At 37.6% G+C, this 9,762-nt stretch overlaps 1 protein-coding gene across 1 annotated transcript; it reads right to left on the bottom strand.

Moving 5' to 3' along the window:
* Positions 1-3,641: 3,641 nt before the first annotated feature.
* On the bottom strand, positions 3,642-6,258 carry LOC127436455 (FGFR1 oncogene partner 2 homolog). Its single transcript, XM_051690625.1, has 6 exons — positions 6,208-6,258; positions 4,988-5,124; positions 4,796-4,913; positions 4,574-4,716; positions 4,190-4,303; positions 3,642-4,118 (listed from the first exon to the last, which is right to left on the bottom strand). The coding sequence occupies exons 2-6, from the start codon at positions 5,120-5,122 to the stop codon at positions 3,981-3,983; spliced, it is 648 nt and encodes a 215-aa protein (XP_051546585.1). The 5' UTR covers positions 5,123-5,124; positions 6,208-6,258; the 3' UTR covers positions 3,642-3,980.
* Between the last annotated feature and the right edge of the window lie 3,504 nt (positions 6,259-9,762).

The raw sequence follows: 9,762 nt of genomic DNA on the forward strand, positions 1-9,762 counted from the left end.
TCTGACGCAATCAAGCCACTCCCCCGTGTCTCTTAAAGCACACTTTACAAATAAAATCTCAGAAATCCACAAAATCGTCTCTTTATGATAAATTATTTATTTGAGAATGTAAATGTAGAGTGTTGTGTTTTTATTTTAAATGAATTGCTTTTCATTTACCCTCTTTAGCCACAGCAAAAAATATCTTTGAAAATATAAACATAATACATTAGGCTATCTATAAAACTGCCAGTAAGATGGATTAATATGATACCTGCAAAAAATAATAGTTTTTAAAATATTAAAAATGAAAGATTGCTATGGAAAGGGGTGAACGCCACCCAAACCCCTTCTATCTTTCATGGACTTGAGATGAACATACAGTATTTTATTTGAAGTTATAATAATTTAAGCAATATAAGCACGTCTTATTATTGGATACCAATTTATTTTGCATACAGTATTCCAAATGCTCACTTTTTAATTAATCAATAGTAGCCTTTTTTATGCTTTTTTTATTTTCCTTTATTTTTTGCTAAAGACAGTGAACAAATTGTACATCAAGAAAGAGAAATTTTGACATTTTGAATAACCATATCAAATAAATAACGTGTAATTCATTCATTCACGTTATATTTTATTTCAAATAAAATGGAAAGAAAGTTAAGGCATCGCCTTCTTTTATTTAAATATTAAATGAGATAGGATACCTCATATTTTAACTAATTATAATTTTGTTCAAAAATCAAGAATCTGAAGGAAACAATCTAAATTAATTTATAATATTTTTAAGCAAATCCCATTTATTTATTTTTATTCCAGACTTTTATTATTAATTTCAAATGTTACTTTTTCCATTTGGTATATTTCCAAAATCATTTCTCTCCATCTATGAAACTGTGGGGGTTTAAAGCTGCTCTTCTGATTACCCTAAATATATTTAAATATATGTTTTATTTCTTAAGGACAATGGCATTTTACCCAAAATAAGGTTTTCTGCATGTATTTCTATTGCACAGTTAAATATTAAATTAACCTGTCTAATCACTTCATTCCAATAATTTGTCAATTTAAAGCACTTGTATAGAATTTGACTGTAATGAGACTTTAATTCTCCATAATTTCTCCAACAATCCCCTTTTACCATTTACTTAGAATAACAGGTGTTATAAACAATCTCATTTATTCAGAATGTCCCGTATATCTCTTTCAAACGCACTCTTTAAAATTCATAACATTTTTATTGGATTAGTTGTACAGTATGTGTCAATTATATAATGTATTAATGGATGCATTTCCTTTTTTATTTCTTTTACTTTAACTTCTGTTAATAAATATCTTCTTACCTGTAAATAATTACAAAAAATTGCATAATTGTTGCTAGGTTTGAAAGATATCCTTTACCAGTGAACAGTTGCTGATATCTGCCCAAAACTTCCATGTATTATCGAATCAATTCAGCATGCAATTAGGATCTTTAGCAATTTCTTGTAAACTAATCATCTTTCTTAATTTTACTATTTTTCTAACCAAATTCTAAAAGTACTATTAATACAAATATGATCTAATAATTTAAATGTGTTGCTTTAACAGGGATATACTAATAGATTCCCACATTTCCATCTTCCTTTATTTCGCTTTATATTCTTCGTTCATCCGAATCAATAAAGGTTGAATTTGGGCAGCTTTATAATCATTTATTAAATTAGTGAATTCTAGTCCTCCGAGCCTTTTTGACAGCTTAAAAATTTTAAGACTAATTCTAGGTTTCCTGTTATCCACTGTTAAAGATTTTCCTGTCAAAAAACTGTAAACAGCCAGCATGTTACTGTAAAATTAACGGTGTCTTGCTGTTGCTGAAATTAACAGCTTGATACTGTTTTTACAGCTACAGTATACAGCTGTAATTTAGCAGCATATAGCTGTCAAATTACATACTATCTACGGTTGTTGAAATTAACAGCTAAGTTCCCAGCATGCACTGCGGCATGAAGAAATTACTTCGATTATTTACTATTTACTGGTTTATTTTGACGAAGTTGTTTTTGCAGTCTAAGTTACTTGTATTTTAATGTTCAGATTTTACTTTTTTATGTAAAAGTATGTTTGTTAATTGTCACCATTGTTGTGTTTTTTATGCAGAGAGTTGAATTGTGTGTGTGTCTTTATAAGAACAGGAGTTATGCTGTAAATTCATCAAAAACATCAGACACTCAAATTGCTGATACTGTTTTTGTTTTTATGTGTAGTGCATCACTATTGCCACATATAGTGCCATTGGCAAGGTAGGATCCGACATTCAGTCTGACCTTAGGTTTTGTCTTCCAAGTAGCACAGTGCAACAACTTGTGTTTTACTTCGACACAAATTGACTGGCTGGAAGAACATAATATAATAATATTTATATTTACGGTCCAAGGTGCCAGCTCAAGAGAACACTAATCACCATAATGGTGACTTCAAACAAAACACAACTATTCATAACAAAACAACAACACTAAATAAAACTAAGACTTCTATTAAGTCTGAATAAAAACTTTTGTAAGGTATTTTTTTTTAATTTTATTTTAGCCCCAATGCATTGCCAGAGCATACATACTTATTCAAGCTAGATAAAAGGCTTATGGGGATTTCACCATTATAACACACAATGTACTTCTCATTAGACAGACATGTGAAGGCTGATGTGAGTTAAAGAACAGGGGAGTCAGAAGCATCATGAACACTCACCATGTGCCACAAACTTGAACTTTCATGGGGGTTTTAAAATATACGTTTCAAAATGTCACTAGCTTTCACCAAGATGATATCATGATTTTGAATGTTCCTTTTCCCCTAATGCCTTGCATAGAACAGCTATTTACCGTAAAACTAGTAGCTTTATAGTGAGACTGCTCTTGATCTCCCAGAATTCTGTATTTAAGAATCACAGTAGATTGCTGTAGGAACTTGGCCATAAATTTACAGCGATTTTTTAGTGTCCCGTATATATTTACAAAGTGGTTTATTTCGTAGTCTTAAACCACTTTTTGATACAGTAACTGATAGATTTTGAAAAAGGAAAATAAATCTTTATCGTAATCAATAGTTGCCGATATTTATTTGTAATAGATTTCAATTCAAATAAATATAAAAGCTTTTATATTTTAAATAAATGTAAGCTTGTGTGTTCTTGTTGTGAGCCTATATGAATTCACTTATGCATTGATATACCAGCTGTTTTATATTGTTTTTATTACATGAAGATTTAGTTTGCAGCAGTCCTCTTGAGCTCTCATAGCAGCCAATGTTTGTTCTTGTTGTGTAAATGTCTTTAATCGCTTCATCTTTTTACAGCTGTGTAAATGCATTTGAATTTTTTTTATATTTTTAAAACAATGTCTTGTGCACAGCTTATTTTTATAAGAATGAATCGCATAAGAGTGAACTGCGTTCTCTCACACGATTGGTTGTGTGCTGCAAACATCACTCGTTCATGTGCACGAGCGTGTGATCTAATCCTAAAGTCAGGATCGAAGCCTGAGTTGACCGAGAAAGTTGATGAGCTGCATCATGGTGCCAATTAAGCCTGAAACCAATCCTGAAATCCTGAGATCGTTCAGCGACCTTCATGGCACAGGCCTCAAGAAAGTGCAAAATAAAAGCCCATGAGCTTCTTTGAATCACTATCAATGATACTTTCTCTCATACACACATTAAACCGTCACAAATACAACAAGCAAAAAAAGCTACATTGTGTGCACATTCACTTTGCAAAGTCCCACATTCAGGTAATAATGCACAATCTGCCGATCAGTTCGCTCGGCTAGTCAACATGCCCCACAGACACCGAGAGCGCTGAATCGCTCATGACAGCTGTCGCCCCGTGATGGACATCCAGGTCAAGCTGAGCTGGCAGTGAGCGAGTGATGATGGAGGATTGTGGGATTTGTTGGTTTTCTCACACTGGTCATGTGAGCGGTGATGTAATGCATGGTGTCGTACAGAGTCTCTGATGGTCTCTAGCTTTTCCTCAGACTGACGTCTGTGCTGGTGAGCAGCGGAGAGAGAGATGTGCTGTCAGACGTGTCGTTGCTCTTCAGCACCAGAAACGCCTCGCGACTGATGCCCAACAGCTCGCGCAGACCACTGTTCTCCAGCTATAGACACAAAACGATAATCATCATATGATCCATCACATCAAAACTTCATTCCACAAGGCTCATCTCACCTCCAGTCGTTTAATTCTCTCTTCATCATCACACAGTCGCCCTTCATCCACTTCGATGGCTTTCCTCATCACTGTGGCCATTTCATTAATCTTTTCAATGTGCACTTGCATCTCCTGCCACACAAACAGAGCAAACACTCCATAAGCTCGTAGAAATTATGCTATTTTAATAATCCTTTAAACAGACTTACCATTACCATAGTATTCATTTTTTAGCTTTTTCATTCAACCTTTATTTTAGTCTCGAGAAGTCATTGAGGGCACGCCCTCATTTTCAGTGATGTCGAGATTACAATTTTGTTTGTGTGGTAATTACAGGCCGTGTTTATTGTAAGCTGCACTTGCACTGAAACATTGTGTTGCAGAAATGTGTTCAGGACTGACATTAGTATGTTGTTCTCTGAGCTGGGTGACTATAGCAGGATCGTCTCTCTTGCCGGCCATCACAAGGCGAAACACTTGCTCTCTGTATTTACTCATGATCACCTCCAGCGCAGACTGATGCTCCTCTAGTGATGTGCGCAACTCTGCAGAGAGAGAGGCACATATTAGATTTACATTTACATTTACAACAGATCTACTGTTGAAACAACCCTATAAACACACCTTTATTTTCCTGTTGCAGTTCCCGTATTTGCCGGTTTTCCTGCTGGATGCCCATGACCAGAGCAGAGCGCGGCCGATGTCTCGCCACCTGGTTCAGCCCCTCAATCTCTTCCTGATACTGAGAACACACGGGTTAACGGTGAGCCTCTGTCTCATGGCCTACAGGGCCATTAATGTGACCCCTTTTTATACCTGTTTCATGGCCTCCACTCTCTTGTTCAGTAGTGTGGTTTGTTCTATCAGGATCTCAGCAGCATTGTCATGATGCCGGAGTCTCTCCACAAGCGATTTGGCATCGGCCAGTACCTTCTCAAGCGTACAGGTCATTCCTGACGCACACAAGACACAGGTTTATGACCATGATCATGATTTAATTTATATCATTCAGCTCGAGGGGTTTAAAAACCTCCGCGTGGCTGGAGGTGCATGAACACAAAGTATATAGGATTTTCTTTAAAAACATAAAAACGAATATGCATTTCCTTTGTGATACGATATTTCCAGCTGTATGTAATGAGCTTGCTACAATATACAATCTTCTGATGATCAGAGCAGTGGAGTTGTCCACTTAGATGGCTTTTTCTGCTGCTATTGTTTTGTGGCTTAAAGGAATATTCCGAGTTCAATACAAGTTAAGCTCAATCGACAGTATTTGTGGCATAATGTTGATTACCACAAAAAAATAATTTCGACTCGTCCCTCCTTTTCTTCAAAAAAGCAAAAATCTGGGTTCCAGTGAGGCCCTTACAATGGAAGTCAATGGGGCCAAAGCATAAACGTTAAAATACTCACTGTTTCAATAGTATAGACACATAGCCATAAACAATATGCACGTTAATATGATTTTAGTGTGATAAAATCCATTATATCCAATATTACAACTTTGTTGCCATGACAACGAAACGCCACAAACCCTAAAACGACCATCAAAGCTACTATTTAAACGTTACATCTTAAATAATACACAAGTATTAACAGATGAATTAATGAAAGTGATTTAAAAAAATTGTAAGCTTCACATTTCTGTCTTTAAAGCCTCCAAAAACTTGGCCCCATTGACTTCCATTGTAAGAGTCTCACTGGAACACAGATGTTTGCTTTTTTATAGAAAATGAGGGACGAGTCAAAATTAATTTTTGTGGTAATCAATATTATGCCACAAATGCTGTCGATTGAGCTTAACTCATTTTGAACCCGGAATATTCCTTTAAATATTCGTGATAAATGACTGTATTGATCAATCCTGTCTCTTTCAAATAATTAAATAATTCATAGTAAATTCTTGATTGCTTTGGGCCATTACTTAACAGAACCTGGAGTAACATATGCTTGATTCCCAACGATCTTAACGCTCTGATTAGATGAAATCTTTCTCTTTCATATACAACACAGTTTAGAAGTATATGCCTTACCTTATCTGCAGCTACGGCTCAGTTTAGAACACTTCCTGTTGCTTTAGCCGTGACGTCATTTTAGCCCGCGCAAGTGCATCTGGGAAATGTAGGAACTAAACAGTCTTGACTACCGAGTACGTCCACATGGGGCCGCAATCTTAAGGTTTATTAAATTCCGTACATATTACAAGAGCCATATTATTGTCTATTGTTCTTTAAATATCTGACCTTATAATTCCATTACAAAGCTGTTGAGGTTCTTTCACAACTTGAGTTTAAGAGTTTTATAGATTGGGTTCGGATTTTATGTATTTTGGCCATGGTGAATGTGGTGATGTGCTGAACTATGCACTGTAAGAAATTATTTTGGTTAAACTTTAAAAAAGTAACCTTACTTACTTTTGAAATAAAATTTGATAATAAAATAAAATAAATAAATTATAGTTTGAATGAAAAGGTCTAGTAAACTAACTTATTTTTTTATTATATATATATATATATTTATTTATTTTATTTTTTTCTACAGTGTGGTATATCATGCTCTATTGAATACTGTAGCCTTTGTCTCAATGAAATTCAAACACGGAGGTAAAGTTGATCATTTTTAGTGCTCTTCTGCTTCATCTGCAATGAGTTCATTGTTTTCTATGCTGTACAGATGACATTGTGGCATAAAAGTGAACTAAACAAACAATGAGGAACTATTGCAGCTGACTCCACAGGGGTCCTGCCCTTTGAGCATCTTATTCATATCATGGAATACAGTGAAGAATGTAAATTTAGCATCTAAAACATATTTTATCATATGACACACTGATATTCAGTATTGTATAATAATGATAATAATTATTATTATAATGCTATTTTACCTAACTGTTTGCATATCTCATATGGACCTGTTTTTCTTAATTGCACCTTTTATTTTGATCAAGTCTTATGTATTATGGTGCTCCTTTTCACTCACTCGTTTCCCTGCAAAGTGCAAATCTGTGCTGTAATGTACTGACTTACTGTACATTTCTTTGCAGGTATTTTTATTATGCATTTGTATTTTACCATGATATTAATCAAACAAGAGTGAATCAGAATCAGAATGAGCTTTTTTTTTTTTTTTGGTGATAGGAGAAACAAGCAAGTGCACACAGAACATTATAGTGAGACACAGAATATACAACAAGGTAAGAGTATAAACAGACATACAAATAATAGGACATATAACAGAATGGCGTATGTACATGTGCAAGTGGTAATGTATGTGCAAGGTAGGGGTATGTACAGTTATTTATTTAAATATGTGAATTTACATATGTACATGAGATATGTATTTACATTATTGCACTATGGGGGAGTCCTGAGGCAGTTAAATTGTTCATGTGGAAAATGGCCTGAGGGTAAAAACTGTTCTTGTGCTTTGATGTCCTGGTGCTCAATGCTCTGTAACGCCGGCCAGAGGCCAACAGTTCAAAGAGGGATTGGGAAGGGTGTGTGGGGTCCAGAATGATTCTACCTGCACATTTCCTAACTCTGGAGACTTACAGGTCTTGGAGGGTGGGCAGGGGGGCACCAATAATCCTCTCAGCAGTCCTAACTGTCCGTTGTAGTTTCCTTCTGTCTGATTTGGTGGATGAACCAAACCAGACAGTTATAGATGTACACAGGACTCAATAACGGCCGAGTAGAACTATGTCAGCAGCTCCTGTAGCAGGTTGAACTTCCTCAGCTGGTGAAGGAAGTACAACCTCTGCTGAGCCTTCTTCACAATGGAGTCTATGTGGGTGTCCCACTTCAGGTCCTGAGAGATGGTAGAGGAACCTGAATGACTCCGCTGCTGCCACAGTGCTGTTCAGGATGGTGAGGGGGGTGAGTGCGAGGGGATTTCTCCTGAAGTCCACTATCATCTCCACTGTTTTGAGCGTGTTCAGCTCAAGGTTGTTATGACCGCTCCAGACAGCCAGCTGATCAACCTCCAGTCTGAATGGAGACTCGTCACCGTCGCAGATGAGGCCAATGACCATGGTGTCATCTGAAAACTTCAGGAGCTTGACAGTGGGGTCCTTTGCAGTGCAGTCATTCGTGTATAGAGAGAAGAGCAGTGGAGAGAGAACACATCCCTGAGGAGCACCAGTGCTAATAGTGAGGGTCCCTGATGTGAGTTTCCCAGTCTCACTTGCTGCTGCCTATCTGTCAGAAAGCTGGTGATCCATCTACAGATTGGGGTGGGCACAGAGAGCTGGGTCAGTTTGGTTGAGAGGAGATCAGGCATGATGATATTGAAGGCTGAACTGAAGTCCACAAATAGGATCCTTGCATAAGTCCCAGGTCTGTCGAGGTGTTGCAGGATACAATACAGTCCCATGTTGACAGCATCATCCACAGACCCGTTTACTCGGTAAGCAAACTGAAGGGGGTCCAGCAGGGGTCCAGTGATGTCCTTCAGGTAGGCCAAAACCAGTCTCTCAAACGACTTCATGACCACAGACGTGAGAGCAGCAGGTCTTTAGTCATTATGTCCTGTGATTTTTTTTTTTTTTTGGGTACCGGAATAATGGTGGAGCATTTGAAGCAGCAGGGAACAGCACACTGCTCCAGTGCTCCATTGAAGATCTGTGTGAAGATGGGGGCCAGTTGGTTAGCGCAGACTTTCAGACATGCAGGTGAGACACTGTCTGGGCCTGAATCTTTCCTAGTCTTTTGTTTCTGAAAGACCTGGCACACATCCTCCTCACAGACCATAAGTGCAGATTGAGTGGCAGGAGTGGGGAGGACGGGGTTCCAGGAGGTGTTGGTGTGTGTGTGTGAAGTGAAGATCAGAGTGGGGGAGGGGTGTGAGACTGGGCTTTTCAAACCTGCAGTAAAACACATTCAGTTCATCAGCCATTAGTTGACTCTCTACAGAGCGAGGGGGAGATGTCTTGTACTTGGTGATGCTTTTCAGGCCTTTCCACACAGATGCAGGATCGTTGGCTGAAAACTGTTTTTTCAGCTTTTCAGAGTAGCTCATTTTATCCACTCTGATTTCCTTAGTCAGTGTGTTCCTGGCCTGGTTGTACAATATTTTATCCCCACTTCTGTAAGCATCCTCTTTGACATGACAAAGCTGTCTGAGTTTTCCTGTAAACCATAGTTTATTGTTATTGAATGATAAAAATGTCCTCGTAGTGATGTGCATATCCTCACAGAAATTCATATATGATGTCATAGTATCTGTGCGCTTGTCCAGGTCTGTGGCTGCAGCTTCAGAAACACTCCAATCAGTGCAGTCAAAGCAGGCTTGTAGTTCCAGCTCTGCTTCTTTGGTCCATCGCTTTACAGTCCTTACTACAGGCTTAGCTGATTTTAGTTGCTGCTTGTAGGTCGGGAGAAGATGAACCAGACAGTGATCAGAGAGTCTTAAAGCTGCATGTGGGACAGAGCAATATGCATCCTTTACAGTGGTGTAGCAGTGGTCCAGTATTTTTCTGTCTCTGGTGGGGCATGTGATGTGTTGTTTGTATTTTGGCAGTTCACAGGTGAGGTTAGCTTTATTAAAATCTCCCATAATAATAATAAGTGAGTCCGGGTGTTGTTGCTCTG

This window comes from Myxocyprinus asiaticus, chromosome 47 (genome assembly GCF_019703515.2).
Source record: "Myxocyprinus asiaticus isolate MX2 ecotype Aquarium Trade chromosome 47, UBuf_Myxa_2, whole genome shotgun sequence".
Lineage (NCBI taxonomy): Eukaryota > Metazoa > Chordata > Actinopteri > Cypriniformes > Catostomidae > Myxocyprinus > Myxocyprinus asiaticus.

Coding starts and splice junctions, on each gene's coding strand:
- LOC127436455 (XM_051690625.1), bottom strand. CDS start 5,122: ATGACCTGTACGCTTGAGAAGGTACTGGCCGATGCCAAATCGCTTGTG. Junction 4,914..4,987: donor GAGTGGAGGCCATGAAACAG/GTATAAAAAGGG, acceptor GTGTGTTCTCAG/TATCAGGAAGAGATTGAGGG. Junction 4,304..4,573: donor TCAGAGAACAACATACTAAT/GTCAGTCCTGAA, acceptor TTTGTGTGGCAG/GAGATGCAAGTGCACATTGA.